The sequence below is a fragment of the Diprion similis genome, chromosome 10 (genome assembly GCF_021155765.1).
Source record: "Diprion similis isolate iyDipSimi1 chromosome 10, iyDipSimi1.1, whole genome shotgun sequence".
NCBI lineage: Eukaryota > Metazoa > Arthropoda > Insecta > Hymenoptera > Diprionidae > Diprion > Diprion similis.
Genome location: NC_060114.1, coordinates 17689669 through 17704329, shown reverse-complemented (window position 1 = coordinate 17704329; position 14661 = coordinate 17689669). Strand labels below are relative to the sequence as shown.

The 14661-nt window shown below is 42.8% G+C and overlaps 1 protein-coding gene across 4 annotated transcripts in view; it reads right to left on the bottom strand.

Moving 5' to 3' along the window:
- Positions 1-3165: 3165 nt before the first annotated feature.
- Positions 3166-14661, bottom strand: part of LOC124410788 (ecdysone receptor-like) — a 71686-nt gene continuing 60190 nt past the window's right edge. Inside the window, exons 1-5 of one of the 4 annotated variants that reach the window (XM_046889406.1) lie at positions 13601-14053; positions 6006-6373; positions 5291-5551; positions 4552-4927; positions 3166-4429 (exon numbers count right to left, since the gene is read on the bottom strand). In XM_046889406.1, coding sequence (XP_046745362.1) covers positions 4185-4429; positions 4552-4927; positions 5291-5551; positions 6006-6373; positions 13601-14006 — 1656 coding nt within the window. In that variant the 5' untranslated portion in view covers positions 14007-14053 and the 3' untranslated portion in view covers positions 3166-4184. Of the gene's footprint in view, positions 4430-4551; positions 4928-5290; positions 5552-5999; positions 6374-13600; positions 14054-14661 lie in introns of those variants that run through there. The other 3 variants (XM_046889405.1, XM_046889403.1, XM_046889404.1) reach the window with 3 other exon arrangements.

The window sequence follows — 14661 nt, the reverse complement described above, 5'->3', positions numbered from 1 at the left end:
GATACTGATTCGCTCTGCCGTCAGTCGTATAAAATTTGCAGACAATAAAAAAAAAAAAAAAAGAAAAAAAATATATATATATATATATCGAATGTCGTCATTCTCATTATCATAATTGTTATTATCGTCATCGTTTCACTTCCCTGACTGACGGAAGGACGAACCCGTTTTTAAACTCGTGGTACACCTACGTATGAATAAAACTGAGAGTAAGGGCGAAAAATTAGACGTCACTCGCGGATTGTGAACTGTTCGTGTGTGTGTATGTGTGTGCGTGTGTGCATTCATTTTTTACATTATGAGTTTATGTATATATATATATATATATTTTTTTTATAGTTTATATATTTATATATATACCTTGTAGTTATAGAACTTACATGTTTACGATTCTTTCTGAACCGAGGATCTAGTTAGCTGGGCAATGTTCATTCATCGTGTAGTGTGCAGTATGTTAGTACACGATCTAGAGTTAAAAGTTGGATACGTATCAGGGTGTTGTAGAGAGGTAAGGAAAAAAAAAACGAAAAAAAAAAAGGAAACATGACTAACAACAATCTTTCTTTCTCAAAGTGAGATTACTTTTTTCTCCCCTCACCGCCGTCGACTCGTTAATCTAGTGACGAAAATGTTGGTTGTAGAATAAAAAATGACGAGAAAAAATAAAAAATAATTTTTTTTTTTTCTTTTTCTTCGAATAATAATATTAAAGAAAAGAAAAAAGAAGGATGCGGCAACACGTCGATTTCAACTGGATTATTCCAATTTGGCCTTAATTGATGTCACGGGTTGGAGTGCATTTAGTGTTTCCATGTCACATGCGAGAGTCTAGTTTTTCCAAAGGTTAATCATAGCTAACAAAGAAGAAAAAAAAAAAAAAAGGAAAAAAAAAAAGAAAGTTGAAAGTGTCGGAGATGAGAAACAAGTCATTGAACATTTTTGTTTTGTTTTTCTTCTTCAAGATATTTCTTTCAATGCCCCGACAGGTACCCGATGTGTATATGAGGAATTATGATAGTGGTTCGATCGATGCGGTTATATCGATTGGTGATTAATATGAAGATGGTTATAATGGTGTTCTCATGTTCACGCATTGGTGTGGCAGTGTCTCTGCCCTGTGGCAGCACGTAATTAGTTTGATCTATCGGCCAGGCACCACCCTGATCAGTGGCTAAGACATGTATTGTATTATTAGGGTTTGCGTTAAGAGCGCGATCCCTTAAATGGGAGGGAGGTGGTATCGAACATGGCGTGAATGCTTAGCCGCAGATGAGGGGAGGATAGACCGTTAATTATGTAAAACGACGTGCCACACTTACATTACATATCTCTCTCTTTCTCTACAGATATACATATAGAGTATGCGTGTGCGTGTGTGTGCATACGTGTGTCTGTGTATAAATATACACAAGTATACCATACATATAGACACATGCACGCGCGCACAGTCATGCTTAAAGACACATATACATGTCGATATACGAAGCAAAACGTCACCTCGAAGAAATTCGTCCGGGGAGAAGATTTCATATCCACATGTATACGTATTCACATACATATACATATATATACACATACATACATACATGTATGTATTATGTATACGCGTTATGATTATCATGACGTATTTACTCGTTGGTACTTACTATAGTAGAATACAACTGCATACATTTTTTGTGATATAGCATTAAGGTTATTACAGTGTTACAACATCGAGAGAATGTTTTTAAACGGCTTACATTTTTTTTTTTTTTTTTTTTTTTTACTCTTACGTTTGTTCAGTTTATTTTTTTCCTCTTGTCTTTTATTTTCATTATTATTATTATTATCATTATCGTTATTATTATTTTTTCTTCTTTCAAATGATTTTTCGTTTCGTTCAATTTTTCCCTTTCGTTTAAACAACATAGAGCATAGAGCATTGCTGATCGTTTAGTATCTCTTTCCACGGATTTTCCCCTGTTATTGTGATAATAATTAAGTGCGACGATCAGATCGCTATCAGCTTCACGATAGCTAAGTCACGATCAAATATTATTTTTCATGAACGCCTTTTGAATGGGGCGGAGTTGCTGCTATTTGCTACTGTCATACCATACCCTGGTTTTTCATTTATTTATTTATTCATTTCTTTTTTTTTTTTTTTTGCTCCGTACATCAACTGTTACCTTTTTTCCCCCCTGTTTTGCTCCGTCACGTAGCGTCCAGTAAGACAAAACGATTTTCTTTACTTCTGCATTTTATATATTGTTGTATATATATATATATATATATATATATATATATATATATATATATATATATATATATATATATATATAGGTGTACGTGTACGTATAGCTACTATATGAATGCAGATCATCATCATAATCATCACCATCATCATCATTACCGTCATCATCTCTTATGTACAGCACATTTCCTCTATCTTTCATTGTCACTTTCACTTTCGTTCTCTCTCTCTTTTTCTCTCTCTCTCTCTCTCTCTCTCTCTCTCTCTCTCTCGCTTTCAGTCTCTCCCTCTCTTGCACGCACAAACTCTCTTTCACTAATGATAACATTATCTTATGAATTTCTTCGGATTTATTATTTTAAGATTTTGTTGATTTTATTAAAAAATTAAAACGGACGGTTAAATTTCATGTTTTTCGTTTGTCGGTGAGCCGATGTCCGCTGCTGAAGGCACGGGCTTTGCACTTGACTCGGGTCACCTAGCCTAGCTGACTGACTAAAACTCACTACTTCCTAGCCTTGCCTTAATTACTTAATCACTTACAACTTATGTTTACTCACTTAATCAATTAATTAATTAACTAATTAATTATTCACTTAACTGTTTATATTTACTTATATACACACACATATATATACACACACAGACACACACACACATATATATATATACACACCTATATGCACACACGCATATATATATACATATGTATGCGTGTAACTGTACATACATATATGTATACACTAGTTTACTTACTAGATTTCTACACCTCTTTCTCTCCTTTTCTTTCTCTCGCCCTCTTTCGTCACCCATATCTCGTCCTTTTTGTTTTTTCTTTTTTCCTCTTTTTTTTTATCCATATATATATATATATATATATATATATATGTATATACATATATACATATATATATATACACACATATATATACATATAATAAAACAAAACATACATACTAGCAATATATTATTATGCTATGTGTGTGATATAGACTCTATCGTAATTATTATGTATATCATCATATTCACGCTTTGCAGTTTCGATATCGGTGCACTGCTCCACAGTGCAACCTGACAAAATTCCCTATCCTCTATAGTCTCGTACCGTTTTGTTTCTATCCTAGACGCGTTATACATTGTTTTTTCTTTTTTCTTTTTTTTCACGTGTTATATTTCCATTTACATATTATTATCGAGAATAGTCGGGGGATTTGATATATGTATATGTATATATATATATACACATACACATGTATATGTGTATAGAGTATATATATATATATATATGTATGTAGCTCCTTATAGTCTCGGTACTGTCTCTACGTATCACAGCCTGCGTGCCTCGCCACTGTCTCGGCTCGTTCCCATACTGTCCTCGCTTCCTTTTTTGCCGAATCCCACTAAAAACCACACTCGGTTTCTCGCGGCGGTTGATTTTTCATATCTTAGTTCTCCAAAATAATTACTGTTTTCACAGGCATCAGGTATGCGAATTAATTCCACGAAACAACGGCACTCAGAGACAGCGGCATTGGGAACGAAAATCTTCTCTGTCGAAGTTTCAACCTTATCCGGCGGTAGTGAAGGAATGCAAATTGGAAAAAGAAAAGAAAAAAAAAAAAAAATTAAAAAAAAAAAAAACAAGATCGCCATCACACCACATTTCGCTCGATTGTATACATATAAGAAATAAACGATCCGTGGCCACGACGTGTGAATTACGAAAAAGTATTCTCCGCAAGTAGTTACATATTACAGGTTATAATATGACAACTTCGAAAGTCACCTTCGTATATATTATTCGTTCCCAATAGCGGTGCACTATTATAAAAGTCACGGCGCCGTGGGATGCACACAGTAGTAGCCAACGTGACGGCTTGAAAAAAAAAACAAGAAAAAAAACATAGCGAAAAACCGGAGATGAACAGGAAAAAAAAAAACACAAAACAAACTAAGGTATCACGTCCCAGATCTCGGTAAGGAAGGGAGGCAGTTTCTTGTTTTTCAATTTCAGGCTTATGCACAACTCGCTGTTCTGGTTACCAAGCGTTCGCAGTTCTGTGAGAACAGAGAGGAGCTTCGCAAATATCATCCCCGACTTTGGCCTCCGCCGATTGTCAACGTAGGCCTTCAACGCCTCGAGGTAGATCTCCTGTATTTTCTCCACCTTCCATCCTTCGATCAAAGCTGGCCTTTCTGTTGCGCGGAGAAAAAGAACAGCGACGATATTAACAATGAAGAATAACGAGTTTGTAAAAAAAAAAAAGAAAAAACATTTCGATATAAATTTAAGGAAACCTTTTTAAGAGGTTACCTACCGGCAAAAATGACGATCGCTGTAAGCAAGGCGTACTCGGCGTTGTCGACCTTCATCGCGAACATCTGCCGGCAAAATTTCAGGAGATCGTCGACTGTTTCGCCCATTCCAGCAAGGCTGTAGCTGTCTTTGCCGTAGGGTTGGTTATTCGCGAAGACGATGCTGTCCGACACAGCGTCGTAGCTCCTCGCCATCCTCAGCATCATAACTTCGCTTGAGCAAGCCTTGAGGAGCGCTATCTGATCCTCGCGTAGGAGTTTGTCAAACCCGGGTAACCTTTTCGCGAACTCGACAGTCAGCTGTACCGTCAATATCGTTATCTCGGTGATATGCCTGAACCTCGCCTCACTCTGGTCTTCTCCTTCATTGGGTTCGTTCTGAAATTGGAAAAGTAAAAATAAAACGAAAAAATTAGTACGTCAATTCAGCAAATCTTGAGAATAGTTATCGACTAAAAGTTAACAATGCCGATACATTTTTACACCGCGTGTACAAGTCATTTTATCCGGACCTAAATTTTTTTTTTATATCAAAATATATTTTCATTATTCACACAAATTTTAGTTTTTGTTTTGTTTTGTTTTGTTCTCAACAAAGATAATCAGTCGGGCGGATTCGAGCATAGAGGTGCAAGATCAGAATGGCCTTTGGTCGATAACTTAATAGGCTTATTTGTAAAATTGGATATGTTGATGACCAATTTTCTTCTTTCATTCTTGTATCAAGATTTTTCCGCTTACCGTGATTCGTATGACATCCTCTTTGTTGGGTTGTTCGTACTCGTTTTGAAAGTAAACGAGCCTGTGGATGAGTTCCTCCTGTTCCGGACTGACGGGTTTTACCCCGTTGTGAGAATGGATGTTCGAGCTACTACTGCTCCCGAGCATCGGAAGGTTTTCGGTCTCTGCCGGTTCGAGTTTGACCCCCATCTGATCGGCGCCCATGCCGCTGAGGCTTCCGGGCGAGCCGTTCATCGTTGTACTGTTTGGTTTGTCCTTTTCCTGTTTAACACAGCGTCGCGGAGACGCAAATCGTGAGACGTACTTCGCAATAAACGCCGTGGGAATATATCGGACGAAAATGATTTCAGTACACGTGTAGGTACAACAGGCTGACCCGACACTATCACCCCATAGACTGCCAATGAATGTCATCTCGTGAAAATCTGCGACTTGAATGACAAATTTCCTATCACAATTGAAAAACATTTCCATACTCGCAGATTTTCACGAGGAAGACATTGTTAGCCTAAGATGGCGTCCATAAATTACGTCATCGAGGGTTGTTGATCCCCTCCTTGATGATTTAGTCATCTTCTGTCAGATTTGAAGACCCCCCTTTAAAACCGATGACGTAATTCTAGACGTCCTCTAAGGGTCGACAGTCCTAGGTCACCCCGTGTCATATATGTATGTAATATATATATAATGTATATCGATGTTTCCTTACCCCTACCTTCTGGGCCTTCTTCTCCTTGCGCTTGACCGCGCATTGATACTCGGGTACGACACATTCGGGCCGCATTCCGACGGTAAGACACTTCTTCAGCCTGCATTCCTGACACTTTCTACGCATGTACATATCAATCTCGCAGTTATTCCCATATTTGCACTGATAGACAGCGTTCTTCGTTATGCTTCGCCTGAAGAAACCCTTGCAGCCCTCGCACGTGAGGGCGTTATAGTGGTAACCCGAGGCTCGGTCCCCGCACACCAGGCACAATTCTTCCTGCTGCCGTGGTGTCGGTCCCTTTTTCTTTTTAGCGTCACAGCTGTCCGCGCTGTACCCGTTCAAAGAACTTGGTGGTGATAAATCGTCCCTTCCTGAAACAGAGCAAAGACAATAAATAAACGTCACTAATTACGATCAGTCGTCGAGTACCAAATGAATTTTTATATAATTTTTATAACGTTCATCCCAAACTTCATTCACTAGTATCCTCATTTGTACAGCTATACCTATAGTAGCTCGAGTTATGATACCGGTATAGTAAGATATTACAACGGGATTCGAATGGAACGGTAACCGATTCCATGAGTTCATTAGGACGAGTGAACAGCTCAACGGATTAATTGACTACTATTATACCTAATAATCAGCTCGGCAACTTGCAATCGAGTGTTACGTAATGAACCCAAGTAAATGTGAGGCAATTTCGACACCCGTACATCGTGGATGTTGCAGGAGAATCGCGAATTACTTGATCAAGTGTAACACCTTCGTTGAGGCGTTTATAGTAATCGCCGTGACCTGAATTAATATCGTGGTAACGTGGTGCGGCTATGAAAATTTCATCTTCATCGATCGTAGCTGAGTTTAAAAAGGTCACCACCGTCGTACCAAACGTTAACGGAGAACCCGTAACGCTGGTAAGGTGCGATACCTACGGTTGCAACGAAACGCAGATCATGTAAAGGTTTCACGATAAATATTACTATACACGAGTGTGTCCCACTTGTGGAGAACAAACCTGACAACGATTCTACGAGGTGTTTGTCCAGTTTTGCACAGTAAGACGAGGTGGTGCGGGCTTTGATGATTGCCAAGTTGTATACGAAAAGGTTGAGAGACGCTGTGCCGGTAGAATATGGTCGCCATGCTAGAGTGTGTACGAGTTCCTGTTCACGGGGCAATACGCATACACAGGCGTAAACTAACATGTAGGTACTTTCACCAACCGTGACATCCACACGTTCCAGCCGATGAGTTAGTTAGTTACATGCGATAAGAGAATAATAGATACATGAGAACGTTCCGCCACGTACTCTACGTACGTATGTACATGCATAGACACGGCCTAGAACTAGACCCAGAGCAATTACTATGGCCGTTGGGTATGCGTGAAACCTCCTGGAATTGCGATAATGAACACACGCCGTTACTTTTGGTCAAAATTGCGATATCATTTCGCATATTTCTCACCAAGATATAAAGGTACAAGTAGGAATCCAGTCAACCCAATGGGTTCGTCAGAGCCTGCTTCGTAAGTCGCGTTACTTTCACCACCAGGTAGGTATACTTTCTTCATCCTATACACCGTTTCATCTTTCGACTCTGTATTCGTGACTAACGTCGTGGTGCAATCTTCGGCTAACGGCACTTGGTGATCAGTGGAGGACACGTTTCTTCCTCGAAATCACGGAGGTGCTCACTCTGCATCGACGTTGAACTTCGGCACAACCACGGATATATTTTCGGTTTTATACAAAAATCCGTCGTTTTTCAATCGTCTTCAAATAACAACAACAACATTCTTTGCGGTATATTCTGAACTTTGAACTGTGATACATTTGAGTCCTGGAATAAATATCCATGCGAAACTTACAGATTTTTTAAATGATCATATTGGTCCGCTTCTTATGGTACCAGAAATGAGAACCTCGGACGAAATTATAATTATTATTATTACTATTATTATTAGTCGGTAGTCCTGCAGGTTAACGCGGATGACAGATGCTCAATACCGTTTCACTGAAGAGTCGCATTGGTAATGTAAATATGCAAGAGGCAAGCGATTTACGGAGCACCTTAGGCATAGGATCAGTTCTTGGCGACGCGACGATGGATTGCATATTTATGCGGTACCGTGGAGTAAAGAGGACGAGCAAGTGAATCATCGAGAGCGAGATGTTGTGCCGCGATCATAAATTTGGGTTTAAAACCCACCGGCGCGCGCACACACTTTTGTAGAATCTAGACATCATATATCAGTCAGACACAGCTGCTTCTGGCAGGTAATCGGTGCCTGTGACATTGAGGCACGGCTCGCTAGTTTCAGAGAGAATTTCTTAATTGTCGAGGGATCATTGCCGACGACTCGTTGCCACTAAGTGCCCAAGTACATAATATATATACGTGAAGCCTCACGGTGCTCCGGGGAGACTGATCTCCGTAGCATTTTGATCAACTTGGATCTTCATCCAAGGTTGATCGAACGAATCGAGCAAGCATCGCATCAGTCACTGTAGACATTTCGGATGAACTGATCGACGCCGGGTATTTGTATTTGATAAAATTAGACATTGGAGATTTCAGAGTCCAACATGGACCTGGTGTTGTATACAATGGAATTACGTGCCTGAATCGAAGGCCATCGTGATGGTGTACCTATACGTATACCTGCGAAGGTATACACCTTATTTATTGGGATTACGAGGAGAGCAGGATGACTGCCGAGTCTCTCCTCGCCTCGCAGGTTTCCGTGCTGGTTAGTAGCGCGTTGCGGAGCACTGAGCGGCCTTGACTCTGGGTACCCACCTCCATCTTTCTTACTTGCGCAACCTAGCCTAACCACCCGGGACGAATGGCGGGCGAGCCAGAGCAGCCTTCGACTCTCCGCAGATGGGGATCGCTGTTAAAAGAGGCAGGGGAACGAGCGGCGGGCAATCGGCGAGCGAAAAGCCGAGCAAGCTTGAGAAGCGAACGGAACGGCGATCGGCTTCGCGGTGAGCAATGAGCAGTGTTTCTGCACGCTATATCCTCGAAGGAATCAACGAGTATTATTATAGCATCGCGGCAGCAGCAGCAGCAGCAGCAGCAGCAGTAGCAGCAGCTAGACCCATTTTGCAATCCAGCTCTATCGGTCGGCCATCTTGGTCTTGTTTTGCGTCGCCGTCCTTGTTTCCTGATCGAAATACAACCGCGATTCTGGCCACAGATTGTATTAAGATTTTGAAAATCCGGCGGTAGTCGCGGAGTGCGTTTGCAAATGATGTAATCGTTTCTAATTTTACTTGACATTTTGATCATCGCTATTATATATACTCTCCTAATATTTATTCTATACAGAACCGACTAGTCAGCCTGCAGCTATAGCTATACATATATACATATATTCAATACGATAATAAATACATCCAATCAAGATTATGTTGCCGCGGTTTATCCATTATACATAGTTTTAGAGAGATAAAGATAGACAGATGGATAAAGGACAGGGGTATTGAATCGCTTTACAGAGTTTAATCAGTCTTATATAGCCCATGCAATGCGACCTCGGATGAAAAGTATGTTTCTCTTTTAGAAAGTCGACGTGGAGAAGAAGCTGCAGTACGAATATATACCCGTAGAGGTAAACCTGCATATATCTATATGACTAGAAGAGTATAAGATTATAGGTTATATATGCTAGATCCGTATATCCATCTCAACTCAGGATGTATACAGATCTTTGGGAAAGTTATATACTTAGATCAGGTGACACGCTTTCAGCTGAGAGTCTGATGATTTATGTCCACATATTATTCGACTTTGAATAAACTTCGTCACCGCAACTACGACAAAAATTATAATATCCGGATAAAATCGTCGTATCAATTGAGACAGCACCGGAAGTGACAGTTGCAATTTTAGTTTACGGATTGTGTCTTCAAACTAAGCAGTCAATTTTACTATGTATATGCATACTCCAGTATCGACGACGAGAAAGACAGAAGGCCGAGAATTCGTCGTGGTAGGTTCCGGAAATTTTGTGGTTTCTAATCACGTTTACGGACTGATTATCGCTGCGTAATTTGACCGGAAATTCATACCCGTACATTAACATGTAGCCCATTACGCGGGGAGATTCAAGGTTCGCAATGCAGGCTTGTGGTATAAGGCAGAAATGCAATGGTCCCCGACTTCCTCCTCGTCAAGCGGTTTGTTTGCAGAGCAGGAGACTCCGACGTTGGATGAAGCGAGCACGCGAGGCTTATGGTATGCGCGTCGGAGTCACCAACACAAATCTCAGACTTGTCCACACAACCAGGAGTCAGGCACGCATCGCATTATGAGTGGTGTGTGTATGGAAAGAATATTGCGGCCCCCGCGTTGCATCGTAACAGCGCAAGTTTGCGCAACAAAAATGCAAGGCTGCGTTATCCGGGTGCAGATCATCGTCCACATATGAGTCATTACGTAAGTGTCATCGTTATTTCAATGCTACCACGTTTGCTACTTGCCTATTACCGATAAAAATACTGTAACTAGTTCCTTGCTTTTTGTACTCTGCATGTTACGGATCATTGAGTAATTCGGTATGATCGATCGGTGATGATTTTATCTCAAGAGTATATTATGTTTATTCTGAAATGCGGAACGGTCCTCTATTCGTCGCCATTTTCTTCAAGAGCGTGACAATACCGACGACAACGACAAGATAGGACATAATATTATACTTGTAATTGTCTAAACCTGACAGGCAAACTTCCGAAGCGCAACAACTATAATATAAAGCAGCCGACCGACTTGTCTCGAAACGCTTCGATGTGTTTACAACCGAGTCAGCTAGCGTAACGTGCAACCAGTCGTCGTCGTCGTCGTCGTTGTCGTTGTTGTTCCAAATTGCGCAAGACAATTTGTCCCTCCACCGTCTGTGTCTCTCCACCACTCGCCAGCCCTGGCCTTGTCAGCGCAATTCTAGACTCTCCTCTCCCTTCACCTCCGCCTCCACCTCCGGTTCTTCCTCTCGCTCCATCTCGTTTCTCCCATACCTCATCGGAGTAAACTTAGCTTTCATTCTTCGATCAACACTCCGACATTGGTGGAGCTCGACGCCATTATCCATCGGGAATGAAGGGCTCGTTCCTGCGGGCGTGCAGGAAATAGTAGAGTGCGTCCTTCCCCCTCGTTTCGCGGTTTTGCCTGCTGCACACCTACACTTCGGCAAGAAAGAGGCATAAGCGGCAGTGGCGGAGGAGGAACGCTCTGTTTCTTCACCGAGTTCAAGGATAAACAGCCTCGCGAGAGGTTATTAGCCTTGCATCTCGGTCCGCCGGTCACCCGTAGCCAGCTGCACCGTCAGCCATTCGCAAAAACAACAACGCAAATTGCCGACAAGGAATCGAAGCAGCCTAGTTCTCTACTAAAAGACGCCTACGAGAAATCTCGCTACGTCAACACATCGATCCTGACAAACGAGAGGTTGTTTCCTAACAATTTCTCAACTTTCCGACGTCACGGACCGTGAGAATAACGACGCACGACGACCTATCGTCATCGTATCCACGATGACGTCGCAGCTCTTCGTCTCTTTGGGTCATGGGCACAACATCTCGCTTCTGGAAAGCCGATGAAACTCTCAACGGATAAGCGTTACGGAAATGCTGCGGTTTCGTTATATTGCAACCTCATAATAAATAAGTCGTTACGACGATTCAGCGAACGGATACGTCTCGCCGCCTTACAACCTTACCGAGTGATTATAAAATTGTTACCAGCATGCAAAAGTTGTGTGTGTGTGAGTACTGACTTCCAGTTAAAACCAGGACACGATCGTTGTCTGATCGGGGCTAATTCCTTAGTTTGCGTGTAAGTACTATTCTAAATTGGGTCGGCCTTTTAGAGTGACGCAAAATGTTTGGACAAACAATATAAGTCAAATTGGAAACGGAAGAGGTTTTAAAGTAACACCGATTGCGCGGTGAGCATACTCTAATGCTTCATACACCACGCGATACAAGCATCTAGTCCAGTTTCAATTGATGCCAAATTATCACGGAACAGATACGACCCGTCGCCAGTTTGTCACACCCTCTCCTCTCCCTCTCTCTTGTCTTAAACGTCACACAAACCCGCCAGCAAGAGTGACCTACTGACCTGACCGATGCGGTGACTACACATGCGAACCAGATTCACGTATAAAACGCGTTGCGCAGAATCTCGGCGAATCGAGATCAGTACTTAATCTAGGTTCCCAGAGGGCGGTTCAAAGTCGATCGCGTGTTTCGGGTTTCGCTGATCTTATAGTAACTATTATTCACAAGGTTTATTGTCCCTATTTACAAGATTTGGGGAGGAAACGAGACCTCTGAGGTCGGTCGATCGATACGTGAGAAAATCTGCATTTACGTACGTATGAAATGTCGATATAATTATATTCATCTATACGTCAATTGCGCAATTGCGACACTGATTCGGGAAGGGTATTACAAGGAACTGAAATGATGAACCATGCATAAGAAACACAAGCCGACGCACGTGCATGACCCTTTTCAGCCGTTTAGTCGAACGGCTCGACGTGGTGCAACGGTACTTTAAAGGCAAGAGGAAGAAGGTGAGAAGCTTCGAGTAACACGGTTCGGCGCTGAGTCGGCGATAAATAAATTTTGAAATTTCTTCGAGGCTTGACACCTGCGTGTCTCTTCAATACAATAAAGCTCTCAGTTCGCAGCTCAATTACTCATTCGTTATACTGTCACTTACGAAGCGTACCAACATGGTTTGGAAAGGCCACGAGAGAGAGGGAAAAGAAAAAAGAACCGCGCTGTCCCAAGATTCGCTGTTATATTGATACTTTTATGAGAAGAGTGTTAATAGTGTGTATACAATATCGAGTTGAAAAATATGCTAATATTACAAGAGCATCGTTTCCCGGTCGTTCTGTTATATCTGTGCTAGAAGCTCGGTGTACTCTTCACAATGGAGAATAATGGCATCCGCCACCGTCGGCAAAATCCGTGAAATTAACGTCGAACGTTGACTAAAACGTGACACTCGGACATGGTAAGAAGTGAGCTGACAACAACGGCATGGTTTCGTTTATTGTTATCATATACCTGACGATCATCGTGTAATCCTGATTACCGGGGTTCGTGAGAAGCGATGATGTTTCACGCTCCGTGACATTGATCAGCCAACGAAGGATGATTTTCATAAAAGTAACAAATATATACACAGAAATGAGAACAAATGTCAGAGCAAATCTGAAAACCGCTGCAACAGTGATACACGGATCAGCAATCGTCGAACAATTCGATCGTCCGTGACGCGCGAAACTTCGCCGACTAACCGAAGGCGTTACGAGTGTTTTGCGCAATCGCGCTAACCTACTTTTTATCGCGTTCCAAGAATTACGGCAGCAGACTGTGGTAGCAGCCGACGAATCACCACCAAGTCGCGGTCTGGGTTACCAAAAAAAATTTTTGCGACCAATTTGAATATAATGTGTATTCTAGGAACCGAGAAACAAGAGGAAAAGACTGATGAAAATTGGAATCAACGACATTGGATATGAACTGTAAAAGTAAGCCGCATCGCGAGACTGCAAATGTCAGGAACTCGCGTTATACCTTCGATGACGGGATCGCAGGAAAATATGGGGTCCTGGGTACTCAACAGGGTCGTTTCCGTCGTCGTGACGTTGCGCCGCGAGTGCTGCAGTGAAGAGCCACGCTGTTGCAGATCCAAGTCCCATAGTTGTAGGTCCTCCGCGTTTACGGCACACTCTGGAGCCGCAGGGTGAAAATTGGGCGGTGGAGAAAGCACGCCACTACTCGACACCTCGGGGCTTGACTCCTGAAACCCACCGCCACCCCATCGTCTTTTCACCCCGGCAACAGGGACGCGGGGTACGGCCAGCATCTCGGCGATCTCCTCGACCTTATGGGCCGCTGGGTCAGAGGTCGGTTCATTGAGGGTGCAATCCTTGGCGACGAGCTCCGCACTCGACCCTCCCGAGGGCCAAGTGACCAGCATGTGTTCCCGGGCTCGTCTAGTGTCCCAAATTTAAACACTGATCCTGATCCACCACCTCCTCCTCCTCCTCGCCCTACTCGGGCACCACTAACCACCACCACTAGCACAACGAGCACAGTAACAGGGAGAAACTGCACAAACACCGAAACTAGCCGAACCACTTACTGAACACTGTACTCCGTGAATTCTTGTGAAGTGAACGAGACTAGTTTTCGATCCCGAGGAACACATCGGAAGTCAGCTCGTTTCTGTATCCTCTACGGTAAGGGTACGCATGACTACCAGAATGTGATACTAGCACTTAAAGACGAAGATCCTCAGGTGTGACCGGTCTCGGAACTGATAGCTGGAGCGGCTCGGTACACGACACCAGCACGCCGGCTGCCTGTCATTGACTGAAGGTCCGCGCCGCGGACGGTCGGTCGGTCGGTCGGTCGGTCGGTCGGTCGGTCGGTCGGTCGGCACGAGGACCCGGTGAGGAAGGCGAGAACCACCAGCAGCCTCCCGGCACCAACGTTGATACTTTCACTGCGGGCGCGCGCACCCCAGTTTATGGAAGACCGGATGGTTCTTCTTCCTTATACTCTTGGTCCTTGTCGTCCCGGTGTCCTCCCTTCCCTCTTGGGCGACCCAAGTCCCGACGTACTCCCCCGTC